This window comes from Drosophila virilis, chromosome 2, assembly GCF_030788295.1.
Source record: "Drosophila virilis strain 15010-1051.87 chromosome 2, Dvir_AGI_RSII-ME, whole genome shotgun sequence".
Lineage (NCBI taxonomy): Eukaryota > Metazoa > Arthropoda > Insecta > Diptera > Drosophilidae > Drosophila > Drosophila virilis.
Window position 1 is genome coordinate 5,988,896 of NC_091544.1, and position 23,736 is coordinate 6,012,631.

Genomic DNA, 23,736 nt, shown 5'->3' on the forward strand with positions numbered 1-23,736 from the left:
GCGTTTCTCCTATTCTCACTAGGTTTTTCAATTTCGCAATGCAACTTTTTTCGTTTGGCGTTCATATTCATTTCATTTTATTTTCTCATGAGCTGATTGTAAATAACATCGCTTGGTTGACCAAATTTGCTGGCTTAAAAACAAACACCGAAGAGCACGAGGAAACAAGCCAAAAACCTAAAAGCCATTTCCATGAAATGTTTGTGTATTTGGTTGCCAAACACACACATCTACACACACACACACACACACACACACACACGCATTCAGCCACTGATGTACATCCTAACTAACTCACACAGCTGCGGTAATATATATTTTAAGCAGCCCATGAATATTTAAATGCATAAAATGAAAAAGCACAAATACATATGAATTAGACATGCACACACACACATTATACTACTATTCATTACATCCATGTATGCGTGTGGCTTAAAGCATATGCAAAGTGCAGACAGTTGACGCTAAGTATGCGCTCCTGCTCATGTAGTTGCAGCGATGGCCGCAGAATGCGCATTTTCTTGGCTTTGGTAAGGTTGCGATACTAGAATGTAAATATGAATGTGGGCTAGGCTGAATAGCAGCCACAAAGCATATGCTTTAGAGCATATATTAGCACATCTTATTCAGATGTAAAGTTAAAATATATTCAACATTTTCAAATATTTAACAAATTAAAACAAAAATTAGTAAAGCATTAGCTGCGAGACTTAAGTAGTTATGTGAATTCATGCTCAAGTTTTTTTCATTATGATTTATTTAACTTGCACCAGTCTACAATTTTAAGTGCGAACATTTGAAAGTAGACAAATGTTTCTCAGTATCCCATAACGATAAAAATATTTTCATTAAATAACATTCTAAGAACAAAAGCTTGTGTCCATTTGTTATCGTTTCATTGTCACTCGCATTGCCGTGACATGTGCTACATTAAAGTGTCATCAAAAACGATGCAAAGCTCCCCCAAGCCAAAAAAGTCAACTTAATATTAACCTGAGCAAAAGTTAAATTTTTACTTAAATATTTATGCATACACTCAAAGGCGAGTTGGGGAGGCATTATAATGAAATTATAATTCACTTAATGTGCCTCAAACGGCACACGCAAAGGCTTGCGCCAAAAGATATGCAGCATATTTACATAAGTATATATGTGTGTAGAATAAGGTGCAAATCGTCTGACTGGAGGATACCCTAAGAAGTCAGACGAGAATAGTTTTGTGTTAAATATTAAGTTTGGACAGAGAAATATGGTAAATTTATCATGCAATCCAATATTAGCCATAAGAAAAATATAACTCTTTGGGAGGGAGCTTGCGTGAAGTTTGTTCCAAACAATAAGAAATGTACTTGTTAATTAACATAAAACAACACAATTGTTATTGAGGTTAATCATACCATCCCATAAGTTGTATACCCTTTAATAATTTAAGAAAAGCATGAAAATCATTCCACTAATCAACTTTATGAGGCCTGGAGCTTATCAATGGGCGACATGCCACATTAAAATTCCATGAAAATTATGCAATTATGTGTATATTATGGGTGACAGAATTTGTAAAATACTTTTCAGTTAACATATATAAATATGTAGTCTATGTGTACGGGCGCAAGCCGTGGGCCATGGACTTTGTAAGGGTAAACTTTCCCAGTCCATTGAAATGCAATTAATGTTTAAATTGCAACTGTCTTCAGTTCGTTCTTGCAAATTACAATATGCATGAGATGGAAATCTTTGCGCAAGAATTTCGATTGATTGAGTCGAGGGCTGTTGGACTTTATCCTGGGATGGACAATTGCCAAGAGCATAACACTGAAGCTAGAGTTGCCGAAGCACCGGAAATTCAATATTGCCTTGCTACTGTTTCAGTATTTCAATATTTGTTTTTGATGACTTGACAACTGAGGCGATTCAAATCAACGTCAACGTCCACGTTAGACTCAGCGTCAAAGTCAAAGTCAACTTCAATGTCAAACCAATCACCACATTACTGTGGCAATCAATTCTGGCAATATGGCTTCTTGGGTTCCGCCGACACTTGGCCACCTTTTATGGTCTCAAGTCCATTAGCTGTCACTTAGCGTAAAACAAATCATAAATAAAATGTGTTTCGGCCAAGACAAGCAATCGCCTATGCCAGGCAACAACTCGACCTAATTATGCTGTCATAAAAACCAGCTCAAAATGCTTTTGCTAAGCCAAATTGTGGGGCCGTTCGGCAACTCTGAGCCGACCAGCCAATGTTAATTGTTAAATACTCGAGATTAATATCACTGCCAGAGCGCAATCTATGTCTTGAGAGATACACATGTATCTCTCTCACTGTCCCTGGCCCAGGCTCGTTTATGGCCTATTTATGGCCATGGACGTTGTTGTACCATTATTCATAAAAATGCTTGACCAAAATGCGCACGCACATTCCTAAAGGAATTACATTCGATTCTGCTTCTGCTGGGCATACACTCAGAGGGCGTGTGTGAGTGCAAGTGTGTGTGTTTGCGCATAAATCAGGGGGTAGTGTGCCATCGTTTACCCAAATAAGCGGCCATCAGGGCCATGCTTCTTTCTCCCTTGCTTCACAGCTGTGTATGCCTTTTCCTTTTTGTTTTTTTCTGGGCATCTGACTGAATCACGTCAAGAGGTGTGTTTAAGTAGTTATCAATATTGTATAAAACATTAATAAAATATGGACTTGTTATGAGTAAAGTCTTCTATTATTTATACATTATACTGAAAACATAGTATACATACATAACATAGCTTAAAAGATATAAAATACCTGCCATGTATTTCGAGCAGAGAAAAGTTAGTTAGATATAGTCCTTTTTGGTGATTATAGATATCACTTTTTTGAGATGGAAAAAAAGGTCTGTTTATTTAAAACAAAGAAGAGAAATGGAAAATGTATATATATAATAAAGGTAATTGCATATAACGCATATATGCTCGACAACAAACGTCATATTAAACTTAAATTAAAAACTTTAAAAAGCATTCGCTTTTTTTCATATTGTGTATCTAGTAAATCGAATTGAATATTGAGAACCAACCACTTTGTAAAGTGAATTCCATTCACATTTCGTTTGCCCTGTTTTATATGTTCTGCAGCTTTCGGTAGTGTGTGGCAGCTTTAACTGCTGCCTGACTGATTTTATTAGCTGAAAATGCGATGTCTGCTACTCATGCTGCTCATATTTAATATCCTCACTGTCGCTGTCCATATAGTTATGACTGTTCGGTGTGGGAACTGTTATCGCTCGCCTGCTTGGCTAGCAAATTTACATTTTTTCCTGGCATTCTCCTTGGTTATTTTTATTGCTGCGAGCACATTTTGGTTTTGTTTGTGCTGCTTGCCACTTGCCACTGCCACTTGCCGCTGATGTTTTATTTTACAACTTTGTTTTTATACAATTTCTCAACTGCTGTCACATCATTTAGAATTTTTGTTGCTAACCGCCGATGGGGTCAACAACCTGAGCTACTTCAGCCAAGTTCAGAAATGCCAAACAGTTGAGATTTGGCGACATCTTAGCCAACTAGTTTACTGCATACACATAACATATGTTTATAGAAAGGACAAAGCGATGACGCCTCAAAGTCACCTCCTATTCGAAATTTCGTGCATGTTTGAGTTTTCCCAATAAACATTTTATTTTATAGGTTGAGTTGCTTGTTCAGCTGCTGTCTAATTAATTAAAAAGGCTTCACAGTCTACGTTTAAGACTTCAATATCTGTAATTTCTTTGCGCTTGTTACATTTATCTTGATATTTCTAGCTTTTCCTGATTTAAATTAATTAAGCGGATAATACTCGCATGGGAATGCAATAAGCCCTTGGCCTTGTTCGCTGCAGTTGGTCTTGTGACAAGCTTTTGCCACCTAATTAAATTTCAAATGCAGCAGCAACATAATCCAATAGCTGTGTGTTTGTGTGCCGGACTGTCAACATTTGCGCACAAATACACATGTACACACACACACACACACACACGCACACAGCTTACAGGATACGCGGTCGACTAGAGCTCGACGTTAATCATAATAATGTCACCACTAATTGCATTGCGTATACGCACACGTGTACTATGACTTGACTACAACCAGCGCTGGCTGTTTTGTCCCCGTAGCTCGCTTGCTGTCTTAATAACCAGACCATAATTTGGCATTAGTGGGGCCACCCCTTGGAGACCCATAGCAGCGCCCTGATGCCTGCATGGATATATTTAATACAGGCTGCTTTGCCTGCCTTGAAGCTCTCTGTAGCTTTGCTTGGATAACAACTTGTTTAAGCATCATGCGATTGCAAGCAGTAATTGTGTGTGCTATAATATTAGTATATACATTTCTATGCACATTTGTACATACATTTGTTATTTTAAATTAGTCTCTGTGATGAAAATCTAACCATTTACAGCTAGTTAGTTGGGATCAACTGTTGAGGTCAAAACGGACAGATTTTTTAAAATTATATAGGTTATAGGTGTTAGAGTCAGTGTGGAAAATTGCCGGAAAACGGTTGTATGTATGTTTTTTGTTATCACACGAATAATTCCTGACGCATTTTCAAACATACTGGGAAAAATTTATTTGAAACGCTTGTCACACATCCATTCCTCTTGAATGGAAAATGTTGCTGCGAAACTTTATTTCTCAGCTTAAGGCTCTTCAATTAACAAGAATAAACAAGTGTTTCAACGGATTTTGAAGTGCACGTCACGGGATTAATTCTGAATCATTTTCAAGTATCGTTGTAAAAAAAATAATTATAAATTTATGACAAGCACGAAATAATGGAAACGTGATGTCTTAAATTTGAAATAACAAACTAAGCCCGTGTGAGGCTGGGAATTACCCGCGAGTATTTTATATAATTATGTGTCACTCTTGTTTTTAGAACTAATTTGAAAAAATAATTTACATATACTTTTATTTTTGATATTATAGCTTAAGTTTTAAATTTACTATTAATGCGGCCAAGTTAAGTTTAATTAATTCAAATAAAATAAAAGCTCAGCTTTAATTCTTAGCTCCTGTTCAGACACAATGAATAATTTCCCACTGAAGTGGTTCATTGTTGTCATTTGACTGTAACAAGAGAGAGAAATAAAAGCAATTTAATGGAAATTAAATGCTGACGGACTGCAAATGAATTTAAATTATCAGCTATTTAATCGGGAAATAAGCGTTAACTTACCGCCAACATAGATGTCAACCTGCGTCCAATTCAACTTGCTGGCAATGCTCCGCACGGCCAGGGCAATTGCCTCGAATGATGGCAGAAAATTGCTCGAGATCTGTAAAACAAGATACGAAAATGTTTAAAAAAGCGTTTCATAGTTACCAACCCCCAACCCAAATAACACCAATCTCCCATGTATATATATATATAAACACTAGTTGTCAGCGAAAGCAATTTAATTTTTTGCACTTTTGTTGCCTCGTTTTACACTTGTTCACATTTCGGTTTACCTTCTGTTAGATTTCTCTGCGAGCAGCACAAATGAAAAGCTAAACAGCATTAGTTGCGCTGTTTGTTAAAATTAAACAAATTAAATGTTTAAGTCTTCTGATGTAGTCAATTGAGGGTTGAAACAACTGTTTTACTGCTGTAATTAACAAAGCTCTCATTTCTATAGCAGCTACAGCTGAACAGTATAAAAAGTACACTTTACAGCCAACTGATTCCGACGGGATACCGTGCCACGAGGTCTGACCTGAGCACCTCAATATAGGCGTACAAAAGTTTTCAATTTTGGAATAGCTTTTATTAATTTTTATAAGCAGAGCCGGGCACTTACGACTAGAGCACTTCGACTTGTTGTTAGTTTTTTATCAGAGTATAAATGAGTAAATGGTATTTTTGGGTCAACGCATTTAAAAGTAATTTTCTCTATTTGGCATTAAATTAATTATTTCCTTTTGGTGTTCTTCAAGTACTATTATATACAATAACTAGCTGGTATTTCCTGCCTTGTCCATTCGAAGTACTTACTTCAAATTTTAGGAATCAATTTTCCACACATTTCTTCCCGTACTATCTGAAACTCCACGTCTTAAGTTTTCAGATCATTTCTTACAATATTGTCCGTCAATTTTGGAATTTCTAAAATTGCTGAAACAATTATTGCTCCTTCTTTCATCGAGGATGGGTGGACATCGGAAATTGAACAAAGACAAAAGCAAAAGTTTCAGCTTTCCAGCTCTTACGTGTTTGACCGGGGAAAAACTGTTGTACATATATAGAGATAATATTACTATCAATAATTAATACAATTTGATTTGCTGCAGCAAAAGTTATCAGTTCCCAAGAAATGTCTTGAACTAAGGTACAGTTGGTTATATGACTTGTATAATAACAACGACTAACTGAAATCAGCTTACATTCATAGGAATTGAAAAATAATATTTATTTTCAAGGCAGCTTGTTGGTTTTGCTAACATTACAGAGTCAGTCATGTTATTTCATTAAAATCGGTTTATATAAGATTCATCATTTATTTGTTAAAATTAAATTGGTTGCGGCATCTTTAGAATCAAAGTTACCCAAATATCTATATTTATTTTCCAACTAAAGTTAACTTTTACATGCCTTAAATTATGTCTGTTGTGAGTTATTTACGATGCTTGTCAGACAGCCAAATCGGCCACATTACTATAGACAATTCAATCAGGTTTAATCAAAGCATTAAACACAATGTGTGTTTATGCACGTGTGTGTGTGTGTGTGTGTGTGTGTGGAAGACACAACACCCAACAAAGTTCAATCAATAATCAGGCCTCACACCCAAATTATCATCGTACTCAGGCATAAAAAGGTCCCTGCCCATCGCATTTAAACGGAAAAAATATTCGATTTTGTATTGGCATTGATGAGGGCCAGTCTGTTGTTGCTATCAGCAGCTGGCCCAGGGCCTGCACGTAGCTTAAAGTTGTTTGGTACCTTTTTGACCTTTTTTCTTTTTGATTTTTGATTTTTTTTTCTTTTTGCTGCTTCTCACATTTTGCTGGGACTCATTTGTTGGCTTGATTTGAGTTTGCGCCCTGGACAACTGGCCAAGTTGCTCGGATGACTGTCTGTCCGGCTGCCTATTTGCTCTGCCCTGCTGTTGCTGGCTGCTTCATTATTATTTTGGCAGACGAAATAAATTGAAAAATGCTTGAAATACGTTTAGGCACATACAATTTTCTACAAAATTGAATTTTAAACTCTGCAACAGGAACAACGGAAGCAATCAGCTGAGCCATCAATGGCCCTGTCTGATCTGATTAGGCAATGATTTGGCCTTTTTTTTCATTTTATATATATATATATATCTCAACACATAAACATAAAACACAATGCGCATACTTTTCCTTGTTGTGCAACTATGCGTATACATAACGGAATTGACGGCCAATGAAAAAGAAAAAAAATATATATAATTGACGTGTGAATTTTGTGAGCACAACGAGTTCTACAAAGCAGGTGGCCTTTAGAGCTTTTAGGAAACATATTTAAGGTTCTTTAAGACCTAAATGTAGTGGATTGAGTAAGTTTATTATATTATTGTGCAATTTTATGTAATAAGCAGAAGGGAAAAGCGTTTATTCCATCTGTTGATATACTTTTGTATAATAAGCGCGAAATATATGTTATTCAAATTTCGAATTGTGGCCAAGAACACAAGCCAATTTTAATGCGGACTAGTTTGAGTCTGGAGTGCATGTTATTCAATTGTTGTGAGCCGAAACTTAACCCAAAACCTTTGCCAAAAAACTGCGGAAAGAAAACCTTAACAAAACCCAATTTTTCTCAAAAATGCTATGGTGGAAAATAAACACCTATTGAGGCAGATTCAGCACTGAAGCATAAATAACTAACATATCTGTAGGAGTTGGAAACAGAACTAGGAGTGGTCGAACTTACAATCAGTTAAATTAAACAGGCGAGTATAATGTTGGCATTATACTCATTTGGTAATATAAAATCACTTATCATATGCAACCCTGCTATGGATATTTAATCAACGATAGATTTATCGATAAAAATACAAGAAGGAGAAGCTCAGTTGTAAGCTAGAAGAGTCAATGAAAAGATGTGTTCGCTGTTGCTCGTTGTCTTTGAAATACATGTCGGAAAATGTACAATAATCATAAGTTTACGCTTGTTCACCAATTTCTCTAAATAAAATAATATGAACATAAAGAACTCAAGTGCTTGTGAAGGCCATCGAATGGTCATCCCTACAAATTTGGTGTCAGAAGTGGGATAGACAGAAATTGTGAAATTCGTAAATTGATTAACGAGTACAAACGTATGCAAGACTATTAATCGGAGCATAAAACGAAGCGGGTGCATGAAAATTCATTAAAATTCGTATGCCCTGGAAAAAATGGAAAAAGTCAAGAATCGTCTAGGATTAATGGCGACAGCGGCGAAGTATGCCTAGAGAGCTCTAGTAAGAGCGAGACAAACAGTCGTGTATTGCGTGACAGTGGTCGATAAGCGCAAGCGAGAAGGCGATGTTTTAAATTCTGCGTAGCAAAGGCTGGATAGCGCAAAATTTTCACTTCGTGATGAAATAAGAAGTTGCAGATCAAAGAGGCGAAGAGCGAAGAGCGCGGAATCTTTCAATAAAAGAGCGTGTGACTGGAACGTGCTTCAACACGACAACGATGATCACAGGGTGTATCAAGTTACAGATCAACAACAGAGTATGTTATTTCGTCATTATATGAAAATAATTAACTAGTTGTTGAGTAAAGAGTGTTAAATCAGTAAAAAATTTTCAAAGAATCAAATTATAACAAAGAAGAAATTAAGTGTAAGCAAACACAAAGTGAAAGTATAAGTTAAGACAGACGAATATAACAATTTAATAATTTCTAAAGTTGCTGAAAAAAAAAAAACTAAAATTTGATTCATAAGAGTTTAATTACTTATACCATTAAGTTAAGTACATTGAATTGTTTATTTGTAAGATTCAATTTTAAGCATTGTGAAAAGCGAGCAACGACGATAACAAAATGAACAGAGACGAAATTTTGGCGTTAAGAGTTAACGAATTAAAAGAAAAGTTATCGGCACTTAGTTTGGTAACAACAGGTAGAAAGCAAACTTTGCAAGACCGACTTTTAGAATATTATGGGTTGCAGGTTGACGATAATGAATCTGAGTATGACGATGCTGGGTCGGCTCATACCCGTCAAAGCTCACCAATGCAGATAGTCCGAACAACGTTTACATTACGCGACATTGAAGATTCACTCTCGCAATTCAATGGGTCAAATCAACCAGCTGTTGAAAAATGGATTCATGAATTTGAAGATAACGCTTTGGCAGTGCAGTGGAACGACCTTCAGAAATTTATTTACTCAAAGCAATTACTAAAAGGTGCAGCAAAATTATTCGTGCGCAGTCAGCATGGAATTTCAGATTGGATATCTTTAAAGCAAGCGCTATTGGAAGAATTTGGGACGGTAGTTTCATCAATAGACGTCCACCGCATGTTGCGGAATAGGCGTAAGCGTCAAGGTGAAGATTATATAGAATATCTGTATAGCCTTATGGAAATTGGCGGACCTCTTAACCTGGATGACTCAAGCCTGATAGAATATTTTATTGAGGGAATACCTGACTCGAGGAGTAACAAAAGTAATCTGTATCAGGCCAAGACTCTGCAGCAACTAAAAGAACAAATCAAGGTATATGAGAAAATCCGTAGTAGTCGCCCTCAAGCGTCTAATACGGGTAGGATGCATAACGATACCGAAGAAAAGAAACCTGACTTGAATAAAGAACGAATTAAGAAATGTTTCAAATGCGGCGATCCATCACATCTAGCCAGAGAATGTAGACAGCCAATAAAATGTTACAAGTGTGCTCAACCAGGGCATAAGGCAGCTAACTGTTCAGGATCGCGTGCAGTGGAGAAGAAAGAAGGCCAAAATGCGAACACGATGATAAACAAGGCCAACAGTAGTGGAAAATGCATTTTTAAGGAGTTGTCTTGTAAGAACATATGCTTCTCTGCATTAATCGATACAGGCTGTGACCTCTGTCTGATACGCGATGATATCCTTAAAGAGCTAGGAAAAGTTGAACTGAATAATGAAAAACAGTGTCTTGTTGGTATCTGTAATAGTGAGCTAAATACACTGGGAAGCTTTGTCACTCAAGTCGAAGTTGATGGTATCTTACTGGATATAACCTTTCATGTTACGAGCAGAGACGACATCCAATACTCAGCTGTAATAGGAAACAGCGTATTGAAGCAAGCGGACTTAATAGTATCGGAAAATTTCGTAGAATTTCGACCCAAAGTGAAGGACAATGCAAACGAGAGAGTAATTGACAAGACATCAACAATAACAGAAGATACTGTCGAAAATAAGAAGCCAGACATAGAGCTTTTACAAGAATTCAAAGATGTATGCTTTTTTGCAGAAAATCAGGAGGCTGAGATCGATCTACATCACTTAGAAAAACCTGTTGCAGACGCAGTTCAAGCAATAATTAAAAACTATTCACCTGAAATGAAGAAGAAATGTCCAATTGAAATGAAAATTTTGTTAAATGATGAGCGTCCAGTTTTCGAACGCCCAAGGCGCATATCACATGCGGACAAGTCTATTGTCGATTCGCAAATCAAAACTTGGCTAGAAGAAAAGATCATACAGCCAAGTACATCGGAGTATGCATCTCCTGTTGTCCTCGTTCCGAAAAAAGATGGTACCAAAAGATTGTGCTGTGACTACAGGCGTTTAAACGAAAAGATCGCGAGGGACAATTTTCCAATGCCCTTAATAGACGATGTGATTGAGAGATTGCAGGGCCAAAGTGTGTTTACTACACTTGATCTCGCAAACGGATTTTTTCATGTTCCAATTGAGCCAAATTCGAGAAAATTTACATCATTTGTAACAAGTGCAGGGCAATATGAATTCCTGTTCGTCCCTTTTGGAATATCGAACTCCCCAGCTGTATTTTCCAGATTCATTCATGCAATTCTTGTAGATCTGGTACAGGATGGTACAGTCGTAACTTATATGGATGATCTTATAATTCCCTCCAAGGATATAGATGAAGGTATCCAAAAGTTAAAGCGCGTACTGGACAGAGCAGCAGAGTTTAACTTGCGTATTAAGTGGAGCAAGTGCCAGTTTCTCATGAAGGAAGTTGACTTTTTAGGGTACGTTATACAGGGAGGCACAATAAGACCATCTGCAAGAAAAACCCAGGCAGTTCAAAATTTTCCTATACCGCATGACCGAAAGAGTTTGCAGCGTTTTCTCGGATTAACATCGTACTTTAGGCGCTTTGTAGAAGACTATGCGCTGATAGCCAAACCGCTCTCCGATTTGTTACGGAAAGACGTGCAATTTAAAGTTGATGAAGAACAACTAGTCGCATTCAGGCAATTAAAATCAGCATTAGTTAGTACTCCAGTATTGCGATTATATAATCCGAAAGCCAAGACTGAAGTGCATACGGACGCCTCAATGAATGGTTATGGTGGTGTACTCTTGCAAAAAGACTCGGACGATCAATTGTTGCATCCAATTCAATATTTAAGTCGGAAAACAAAACCCTCAGAAGAGAAGTATCATTCTTATGAGCTTGAGGTGCTGGCTATAGTCGAGGCCTTGAAAAAGTGGCGCGTTTACTTACTTGGCATAAAATTTAAGATTGTGACCGACTGTAACGCTTTCGCTTTGACCATGAAAAAACGTGGAGATATTCCATTGAGAGTCTCGCGTTGGGCACTCTTCCTTCAAGATTTTGACTACAGTATTGAGCATCGAAATGGCAGCAAAATGAGGCATGTTGATGCTTTAAGCCGCGTATCCTGTCTTATGCTTGAAGACTCACTGCAGCACAGATTGCAGCAAGCACAAGCGAGAGATGATTGGGTCCGAGCGGTGCTAACTGTTTTGGATTGTAGCACATACGAAGATTTTTATGTTAGGCATGGTATTTTATACAAGGATCCCATCAAGGAACTTATAGTAGTACCATCGCTGATGGAAGACGAAATCATAAGAATTGCACACAAGCAAGGGCATTTCTCAGCAAAACGAACTCAAGAAGCAATCGAGAAGACATTCTATATTCCGCAGCTATCGTCAAAAGTGCCAAAAATTGTAAAAAGTTGCGTAGAATGCATAATATCTGAGAGCAAATCAGGCAAGAAAGAAGGGTTTTTGGCACCAATTGACAAAGAAGACAAGCCCTTAGGCACGTACCATGTGGATCATGTCGGTCCAATAGAACAGACAAGTAAAAACTATAACTATATTCTAGTGATAGTCGATGCGTTTTCAAAATTTGTTTGGCTCTATCCAACAAAAAATACCACCGCAGAAGGAGTTGTAGATCGACTAAGACGGCAGGCAGCAGTGTTTGGAAATCCTAAGCGCATAATATCAGATAGGGGTGCAGCTTTCGTTTCAAACCTGTTCAAGGAGTACTGTGAAACAGAAGGTATACAGCATCTTACGATAGCTACAGGAGTTCCAAGAGGAAACGGCCAGGTAGAACGTATACACAAAATCGTAATACCAATGTTGTCTAAACTATGTCGTGAAAATCCTTGTAGCTGGTATAAGCATATTGATATCGTTCAACAAACAATCAACAGTACGCCGCCAAGAAGCACTAAAGTTTCACCGTTTAGATTGTTGACTGGTGTGGAGATGAAACTTAAAAGAATATCGGACTTGCAAGAACTATTAGAAGAAGCTGCTATAGAGGAGCTAAGTAACGAAAGAGAAGAAGTTCGTAAAGAAGCGCGGCAAAATATAGCAAAAATACAGCAGGAAAACCGAAAATCTTTTAATAAACATCGCAAAAAAGAGTCCAATTATAAAATAAACGAACTTGTAGCCATTAAGAGAACACAGTATGGTACTGGTTTAAAATTGAAACCTAAATTCTTTGGTCCATATAAAATAGTAAAGATTCAAAACCATGGTAGATATGACGTAGAAAAGGTAGGCGACCACGAAGGTCCAGGGAAAACTACAACTGTAGCAGAATACATGAAAAAATGGGAGCCAAATGCTAATTTAACAGAAGAGTCGTCATTCGGGTCGAATGAAGAGTCAGGATGGCCGAGTGTAGGAGTTGGAAACAGAACTAGGAGTGGTCGAACTTACAATCAGTTAAATTAAACAGGCGAGTATAATGTTGGCATTATACTCATTTGGTAATATAAAATCACTTATCATATGCAACCCTGCTATGGATATTTAATCAACGATAGATTTATCGATAAAAATACAAGAAGGAGAAGCTCAGTTGTAAGCTAGAAGAGTCAATGAAAAGATGTGTTCGCTGTTGCTCGTTGTCTTTGAAATACATGTCGGAAAATGTACAATAATCATAAGTTTACGCTTGTTCACCAATTTCTCTAAATAAAATAATATGAACATAAAGAACTCAAGTGCTTGTGAAGGCCATCGAATGGTCATCCCTACATATCTAACTACATATATGTGGAAAATGTCAATTAATTTGTATAGAACGGGGACTTATAAATTACAAATTGCATAGTTTCATAACATTTTTGTACAATTTATCGACTTACAGCAATAACTGGGAACATCTTATCTTTACTCTTAAGACAAATTTAAACAAAGCGATTAAACTTTTTGTTAAATTAAAAATTTATCCAATAAGCCCTATGAAGAGTATATTTTACTAGTAATACGAAAAACGATTGCAAATGGGATAAAAAAAGAGTTACAACGATTTGTCATTTAAAAAAAGATTTAAATGGAAAACTAGCTGTGTTGGATATTCATTGCTGTTAAAATTGTATACATTGTGATAAAGATGTTTTGTATGAATTGAACTAATTGATGGAGTAAAATCAATCTTAAATATATTCGAATGCTTGAGAAATTCTTCGTAGAACTTTAAGTAAACAGGTTTCCAACAAACATGAATCGTTCGCACTAAATGAATGGTATTGACGCAACCCGAGTTTACTTTGCAACTCATAGATAGCACATCAGCATGGCTTGGCAACTAATATATATTTTGTGCGAAAACCCAATAAAGGAAGAAAAAAACTGCATATTGTGGAAACAACTGCAACACTTTGGCATCAAAGTGCATTTCGGATGTCTATTGACGCAACGTGACCAGCCATGGCAGTTCGGGCATTTACTTGCGCAGTTTGACCAGCTTGCCAGCAGCTAAGTGCACTTGAGCCGATGGGAAATTCAAGTGATGTCTTTTAGTTGCTTTGCTTAGTGTTCGTATTTGATGGCACTTTGTTTTATTGCCGGATAAATTGTTAAACATTCAATCAGTTTAATTAATTGCCATACAAAAGACGAGCAAAATGAAATTCATGCTAAGCAATCGACTATTCTCCTTTTTTCTTACTTTTTTTTTTTTGTTTCATACCGAAAATGAGTTTCCGGAGCCGTCGCTTCCTTTCTGTTACAGGTGAATTGTACCAAAAGACGGCGTTTAGCGGCAAGAGTCCCATGCAAAGGACCAGCAGTGTGCGTTGAATCAACATTAATCACAGCTCAGCAAATATTTGACATTTGTATGTACCCTAGATTGTCGGCTTGGCTTATCCTTATCCTTAAGTTCCCCTCGAGCAGCGGCATTTCCTCATGTCCTACCCTCTTGGAGCACCCTTAAGGCGCAACAACATGCCATATTTAGTCTTATGTTAATAATTTAGTTAAAGGTTTTTGCATATTCATACCAATAAGAGTGAGTCCCTTGTGCTTAAAGCTTGCCAAGTTAGCAAACATATGTATATTCATATGCTTCTCAAATTGCTTTAGATCTAATTTACTGCAATTTTTTGTTGTTGTTGGTACTAACTTAAAAAACAAATCTAGTTTTATTTGAATTTTTAAGGTGAGCAAAGGTAAACAGCAAACATGTAATAATTGTCTGCTTTTGCGAACGGGAGATGGTTAATTAAGTTTGCAATTCCTGAGTCTTTGTATATGTAATGAGTACTCTCCAAATTTTCCAAATGTCCTGCAAACTTTATATATATAGTTATTAGTTGGAATATTACAGGTAATCCATAGTTTAGGGACATATTTTTAAGGACGGTATTTACATTAAACTGTACGTTGCCCAATATCGTAATTGCTTTTGTCGTTTGCTCCGAAAAAATGATGTCTCCAAAATAAAAATGGTTGATTAAGAGAATGCGACTTTCATTTTTATATTTATGCATTATATTTTTGGTGGCCTCGGCCTGTTTCAATAACAAGCAGCTGTCGTTTTCAGATAAAAATTAATGTGCGCTGACTTTTTATACAGTCATTATTATCAATACAGTGTAATAAAAGGCAAAAGTTGTCCCGCACACTTAATTTGCTGTCATTTAACTGAAAATAAATGGCCAAAACATGCGTCTGCAGTGGCAACAGCAGCACATTAAACGAAACGAAACAGAAACAGCGGTTGGATTCGAGGTAGGACGCAGCACAGAAATAAGTTCTCAAGCTGGCCTAGTTTGGTCAGCCCTTCGTTTTATTTTTTTCTTTCGATTTGGTGAGCCAGAAATGCAGAATAGAAGAAATAACTATGTTTATTGTGTGGCAAAATGGCAACAAGCACCGAGGTGCTATAAAGTTACACAGCAGAGCTGGCTGGTTGAGGCGGCCGTGGCCGTGGCGTCTGGCTGCTTGTCTAACCAAATGACTGTCAGATTAAATCACACATGGACACCATCTCCTCAAACACACACACACACACACAGAACAACTCACACAAATGCAAATCACACACAACGCGCACGTGCTGCTATTTCCAAATGGTTTTCATTTGTTTCGTTTCGTTTCGTTTAAGCACATGGCAAATTTCAGTTTTCTGCTTTTCCGTGTACGCAAATTGAAAACGCTTTGAATTGCGAAATGTTTATTTAATGCGTTTCACTGCTTGACAAATTGTTCTTTAATGCCAGTTCACTGTTTTTTCCACAGTTAAATCATTCTCGTTTACGATTTATGGGCATATTTGTAAAAAAAACATATCTATCCAACTCAATATTCATGTGCCATTTACCCAAAGTGTATATTATTTGACAGCGATCTGGCAATCTACAGTTTGACTTTGCTAAACGCATATTACGTATAAACGTATATACCATAAGTTAAATATGTGCTTGTAGACGTTCGAATTGTTTATCTTTTGGGGAGTATTGTATGCCATTGTGTGTCGCCTGGCCCTATGTCCACTATCCATGTCATGTCGTGACGAAATATACATCAAATATTTACAGGTTCTTTTAAAGTTGGTTCATATTAAAGCAAGTTCGAGTTTCCATATATATATGTAACATATACTAAATGGTCTCACCCCATAACTTGGACAAATCCCATCCGATTTTCACGAGGTTTGGGTCTTTGTTCATAGTTTGCCCTCTACATCACTTTGGCATCTAAATCTGGAAACATTATTTTTGGTCTAATTTCATGTTGTTTCTTTTTTTTTCATTGGCAATTAAAGAGCTTTAAATTTCGGTATGATTACACAAAATATACTTAATAAAAAGAAATGAAATAATTTGTATTGAAAAATCATCTTTGATGTATCGGAACTTTGCTAAAATTGTGTGATAAGCAATATTTTTTTCATAAAATGTTATTGACAAATTAAACTAGCAATTAGTTTTTTTTTCGGGTTGACAACATGTAATAATGTAAAGTAATCTTCCCATTTGAGACTAATTTAATAAGACTACGATTTTTGCAATTTGAATTGTACGATCATTCAGAAAAATCTTTTGATAAGTTCTGGGTCTTGGCAACTGGAGATTTGCTCAAACATCATCGTGATAATAAGAATAAATTTTTAAACATTCAATCATAATGAAGAAAATGCCAAAATGTTTCGTAAAGAGGCCTCCCAATTACGGGCCTTACATCTGCTGCTTCACCTGTTTATTTTTTGGGCACATCTTTATAAATAATTGAGCAACACATAAGTGACTGCCCATTTGTGTGTGTTGTTTTATGCACGGCAAAAAGGCCAAAAAGGTCTGACAAAAGGTTCATTGAATTTATGATTATTTTGGTGTAAATTGTTAGGTAAGGCTCATTTGCATTCCCAAAAGTTGTATGATAAATGCAGCTAATACATAAGCTTCTTTTCTTCGAATTACTTAATGCCTTTGAGTTGTGACACTGAAGAGCTTTTAGGTATATGTTTTCGAATATATAGATGCTAGGCAGGGCGAACTTGTTATTCTCGCTAATTGCAAATTGAGACAGCTTGACATTTGGCCACGACCGAACGCAGCTGTCAGAAGGCTCGGCTTGAAAAGTTAACATCAGGCAAATGAAGGCTAAGTCAGCTGCCAACTCTGGGCAACTGGCTTACAATATCAAAAGACGCTGAGAAATGCTGCAGGCGAAAATGTGCACAATTGAAGAAAGTTATTTAAATAACTGCTTAAAGAGGCTGCTTGGTTTATCTGGAAAATTCTTGTCTATAAATTAAATTTAAAATTAATCCCACATATTCACGTTCTATCTCTTAAGCGAAATGCGATGCGAGTTAATAAGTTAAGGTATATCAACTACGGAGCAGGTGCCTTTAGGTCTATTAGGTCTATAATATGCGCATTCGAGTAACAAAGAACAGGAAATAATGTATATATATATAAATGTACATATATATTATATAGAATAGTCAACAGCATCTTTTATCATACACTCGTCTGATAAAATCAACAGTTTTTAGTTGGTCTTCAATAACTTACCGAATATGCCTTATTGTTATACATAATTTTTGGACATTTTGAATATAACATGTATATCTCATCTATACAGAATGAACTTAATACGAACTACCTATTGATTGTAAGATATGATCGATTTCATGAAAATATGAACATAGTCCATACCTAATTTCATTGTGGTTTGCTATACGTTGGAGTGTAAATTTAAAAGCGCAATGGTTTGTTGGCGCTGCTAAAGTGGATGCCAACGACAAAATCGGTTAATACAAAAATATATTGTTATCGTGCAACAAAACTTATCGGCTATTGCCGTACTAATATTTAAGCCGAATGTGTTGATGACACCTTAATTGACCAACAGGACTAAGTCCTCCGCAAACAGGTGGGAGCCTGCCAACGGGCGTGTCCTGTAATTGCTTGTGCACACTCCTGCGGTAACTGCCAAACACTTTCGACTTTGTCATACACAAATACATATGTGCTATGTACAGCGCTGTGTGTCAACCGGCCTACTGTAGAGGCCCTATTAAATATGCATGACTTTCCCGCTCCAAGTTAAGCTTCGCACGGCTAACGGGCTGCTGTCTTATTTACACCTGCATATATCGTCTCTCTTCTCACCTGCTGCACTGTCTGTGGGTGACTTTTTTTTTTGATGAGTTTCAGTGTTTGTGTGTCGGGTTGCGGTGCTGAATTGATTTTCGATGCGTATCACGCAAATTAAGAATAATTTTATTTTCATTCGCCTAGGCCCATGTGATTGGCATATTTGAGCAGGCATTTGGTTAAAGGGACCAACAAGTCAGTTGCTTTACAAGTCGAACAAACAATGACACCAATTTAATCTTCCAAATTAAATTTTCGTCTCTTTTCCCACTGGATGTGTCTGTCATCTCGTTTCTAAAACGGGCATCACAACTTTAATATTACGTATACGCTGGTCTTAAATATTTTTGCAGCTGCGTTTCGTATGTCATATATCATAATTAATAAATATTCAATGCTGCCGAATTGTGCCTTAAATGTCTGCAACAGCAATTCGCACTTACTGTGCACTTTTCAATTAAAAATAAGCTGCAAATTTGTATACTTCAGTTACAAATTAGATAATTTCATGGTAATGTTAATATTGCCTTGCAATAATTGGACAAACAACGAATTATAAATTTATGTATATGCGGCTTTTCAATATTGAATGCGAGACAATAAAGCCTAAAAGCGACTACCTGTGCATATAATCAATTAAATATAATTAATTTATTTGTTATAATTATCAAATCAGGCATTCATCATAATTGCTGAATGCATTGGAATGAGCTTTGTGGCACTCGGGTTCAATTGAGAGCTTTGTTTGCATTGCCATTATTTGCAAGTAATATGTATGAGCTTGTTCAATGAAATATATTTACTCCGACTACCGTTTAAATATGAAACAGCGTTTGCAAGCAACGATAAATAATAAACGCGCTTTTTCTGTGCAATCATTGCATTCGGTTTCATCATCCCGCAATAACCTTTGACGGATCGCTGTTTATCAATCAATTTGGCCACTCTTTTGGCCCGATTTGCCAACTCATCTGTGACACGTTGCCAAAATTACCCACATTTAATCCGCCCAATACCTCTTCTATATACTTTTGCTTCGAACATACGAAAAGAGGCTTAGTGGAAATAAATCACTTATCGGAATTGATTACAATAACCAATTCACACTATCTCAATTTAAAGTGCTGTTGCCATCAGAAAAATGATTTTGTACCCAAGTGGAGTATATTAAATAGCTTGTAGTTTCCGGCTTTGCACGGCCGTTTTGCTTTAAATTTTATGCACAGATTTCGCAGCCGCAAAAAATGTTGAATGTACCCGTATTATTTCGAACTTAGGACACATTTTACATAGATATTTGAAAACGACTTTGAAATTCATCGACTTTGGGAAAATTGGTATGAACATATTCCGCACATTTCATGAAGTTGAAAAATAAACTTTTGTGCAATGCAACCTTTATGCAAATTTACCATACAAAATGTCTGTCGAAGTCTGAATCTGATTGGATGGTTATCAAAAATCGTGTTCTGCCAATTTACATCAGTTATAGATGGAATTTCAGAACTCATTAAGTTTTTATGTTCGGATTCGAAAGCCGACAGGAAGAAACTTGAAACTGTGCCAAAAAAAATCCTTTTTCTGCATTGGGGTGGGCTTTACAAATTGATATTTAGAAATTAGTTTAAATGCGAATTTCACCGAATTTTTGACTTCTCAAATCAAATTGGAACAGAAATCTTTGAAGCGGATCACATAGTAAGCAAACAAATTTCTTTCAACTATTTTGCGTGATTTTTATACACTTGCGGGGGGAATGTCTTAAGGTAAGGTAACTTTAGTAAGAATTTCAGTTTCCAAGCATTTACGGCTTGGGCTGTGGGTTGATCACCAATCAGTGAAATATTTTGCGACCCCAAATAAATTATAAAAAACTTTAGGTTCATTAAATTAATTTTGGCGATGCTTGGCATCAGCTCGCATTGATATATAAATGATGTGTGTATTTAAGTGGAACCCAATATTAAAGCCGAACTGTGTACGCTTACAGCATGTGTCAGAAGTATTGATGCGGAGGCGTGGGCGTGGCTGCGTGGGGTGCAATGGCCGAAGAGCTTATCGTAGCGTCATAATAAACAAGCCAATTTCAGCATTGAGCTGCTCCTGGCAAACAAAGCTCCATTTGCCTTGCCATTTACTGCAGAATATTGCGTATTCGTAATGTGTTCTTTCTTTCACTCTGGCGCTTTCCAAGACAATGTAACGGAGAATGTGGCGTTGTGGGTGAGAGAATGATAAAATGGTGTGTTGTGGCATTCTGGCAACTGCAAGCATACTTATTGCACACACATAAGCGCACACAATGAACGCATTCACAAAGGAGGACATTGGACACACGAGTGCACTTAATTGTGTTTGTGTCTGGTGCCTCACAATGACCGCCAACTACTAAAGTTGCATGAGTGAAAGCTATAGTATAATATGATGTGGAATATTGATTAAAGCCAATGCGGCGGATGCGTGATGTGACACAAACTGAAAGAACAACTAACAAGTTTCGCTTAACTTAAAGCAACACAAAAAAATGTGTAAACTGGATAAGTCACAGCAAAAAATTCTGTTTTCAATTTAAGATAATTGTGTTATATACAAACCATTAGGAGGCATCATTATAGATACGACCAAGAGGCTAATTGATTGATTTTAATATTAAAAGCAAGCCACAACTGTTTAAGATATAATTCATAATTGCATGAAAAAGAAGGAAATTATAATAATAATAAAAAAAAAATTTTTTCCATGAAACATCTTAATTTTCGACTGACCTGATATAGGATATAGTGATCCGATCCAGCCGGTCTTGACTGAAAAGGGTCGTAAGCAAAGTTTCGTGATGACGGCTTTAAGACTGAGACTCGTATGGAAACAGACAGTGTTCGTTTGTCCGGACATGGCTATATCGACTCGGCTGTTGATATTGATCAAGAATATATATACTTTATGGGGTCGGAGATGTCTGCTTCTATACATTACACATTTCGAGACAAAGAAGTAGGGTAAACGCTTTGTTTTACAGAAGATAGACGTGGGAGCACTTTACAAAAGCTAAAAGCTCTTCTTTTTGTCGTTGTAACGAATTCAAAAAATGTGTGTGCTAGATGTGAAACACCTCATGCTATGGTGACTAAGGCAACCTTTGTAAGCTTAGACTATTTCTGATACTGTTGACCTTTGTTGATGCAACTACACAAAGGCGTCGGTATTTCACTGTGTAACATTTTCATTAAAATGCCTTGGTATCTGTTGGTCTGTTACATTTGTTGTTGCTGTTGGGGTCGACTCAGTTGCAATAAATCCAGCGTGCAGCTCGGCTGCTGCCACCTGACATTGTCCAAAAATAATTACAGCAACGGGATCTGAATGCATGTGCAAAATCGAATTACAAAATGCCAGCCCGTAGGGCTGCTGCAATGAAGTGCCTGCTGCTAGGGCAGGGGTGGCCAGGCGCGTAAACAGCAATCAATCAGGATGCTTAAAACGAGGCTAAACAACAACAGCAACAACAACAACAACAGCTGGCTTAACAATAAGCGACAAGCGCGACGCCTGCTCTCAATTCGCGCGAAGATAGCGCAGAGCTTAGCTATTGTCTATAATTTTAATGGATTATGCAACATGCAACATGTATATACATAAAGACAAGCATTCTCCTCTATAAAGGTTGTTTTAATTTTATCATCCTCGTCTTCCATTGAATAAATTTATATATATACAATTAAGTTTATGTTTGCGGAATCTTTTATTGTTTGGAATTTTCCTTTCAGGAGCGCATCAGTAGTCTTTATTCATTCGATCAATTTTTCTCAGTCAGCCCTAATAGGCGTTGGTTTTTTAATCCCAGCAATTTATCTGACGGATATACACAAGCTTATATTCCAACTCGCTGACTTAAATAGAAAAGAAAAAAATGTTTACTTTGCGAACTAGTATAAAAAGTTATGTTGTAACTTTTGTACACAAAAAAAAAGTAAAAAGTGAGAATAGAAAAAAATAGTTTAAGTTAAATTTGTGTCTTAGCAGTTTTCACAGATACTGTTCCTGATAAAAACCTAAAGTAGATGATTAAACTTAATATTTTTAAAAGGTATTTGTTTGTCTCTTGGTGAAAAAGAGCTGCACTCCAAGGAGAATTACTCAGCCATTGTGATTATATGAAAATAATTGAGTAAAGGAATAAAATTTCTCTATGCATGCGAGTCTGCTTTTTTTTTACCAATGGACTAATTAAAATAATGGCCTGCATAAGTGAAAATAACTCTTACTTTTACCAACGGTAAAAGTTACTTCAGTCATTATTATATAAAGTTTTTGTTTATTTTTTAACTGTTTGCTTTGTGACCAACTAATTTTTCATTAACTTTTGCTCGCTTCTCAGCAAGAGGATTAAACCAGAATTAAGGCGAACATTGTATTAACATTTTAAACTATTTTCAAACTGACTTTAATGCGAAAATGGATTCGATATATTTTTGTAGTGAAATAAAGTTTAAGCTGATAGACACTATGCTATTAAAAAATTGTAAACATATTCTACCAACGTTGTGCAGTAGCCTTGACAATTGTTGAGTGGCTCGGATGCCATCATCGTTATCAGGAACGCAGCTCTGAACTTCCGATGCGATTGTCACTTGTCAAACTGATTGAGTGAAAGGCAAAAGTCGGCTACGCTCGTCGGAGATGGGCATTGCTACATACCCAGCCACATATTGTGCTGATAAGCCGCAATGTCGTTTACTAACTGGCTGACAAACTGTCTGACTGACTGTCTGACGGACTAACGGACTGACGGACTGATGGACTGACGAACCGATTGAAGGACGCACTGCATCGCTGCTTGGCTCTTCCGTGATTTGCTTTGAAGCACTGCAAATTGATAGATAAATGGCAAAGTCGATTAATTTACATCCAGCTTTTGCGAATGTGCATTCGGAAAGGACGTTCTTACTGTGATTTCTCTTGTCTCACGGGCTTGCATCCTGAAATGCATTAATCTTCATTAAGTTGTTTGCATGTTCTCTCTGGGATTAAGCGACTAGTAATATGCATATGAGTCGATATATAGCACAGCTCGCAGTAAAATTAACGCATTATTTATTTATTTTAAAATGCCACTCTCAAAGCTCCATTCAATGTGGCTTAGCGTATTTTGTCGTTTTAAGTAATTCGAGCGGCAGAAATCCATAACAATAATAGTATAAAGTCAGGCAGGTGAGCGGGATGAAGTAGTCATTGGAATGACACCTCGCAATAGACCATAATATTTAAGGAGATCGCTTATTTTTAAATTTAATTAATTTATTAAATTTATTTATAGCTGTTCGAGAGTCAACGCAAGTTTTTAATACATAAGAAGCATTTATATTAAGGTAACAGAGAGATGACTCTACTCGTATCAAAAACCTATATAAATTTCAATGAA

At 36.6% G+C, this 23,736-nt stretch overlaps 1 protein-coding gene across 3 annotated transcripts in view; it reads right to left on the reverse strand.

The window, feature by feature from the left end:
* The window catches only part of LOC6629998 (uncharacterized), a 75,273-nt gene that overhangs the window by 17,218 nt on the left and 34,319 nt on the right, over window positions 1–23,736 (reverse strand). For all 3 annotated transcript variants that reach the window (XR_011416070.1, XR_011416071.1, XM_032438908.2), the window contains exon 5: window positions 5,198–5,297. Coding sequence is in view for 1 of the 3 variants with exons in the window: in XM_032438908.2 (XP_032294799.1) it covers window positions 5,198–5,297 (100 nt within the window). In the remaining 2 variants the exon portion in view is untranslated. The remainder of the gene's footprint in view (window positions 1–5,197; window positions 5,298–23,736) is intronic.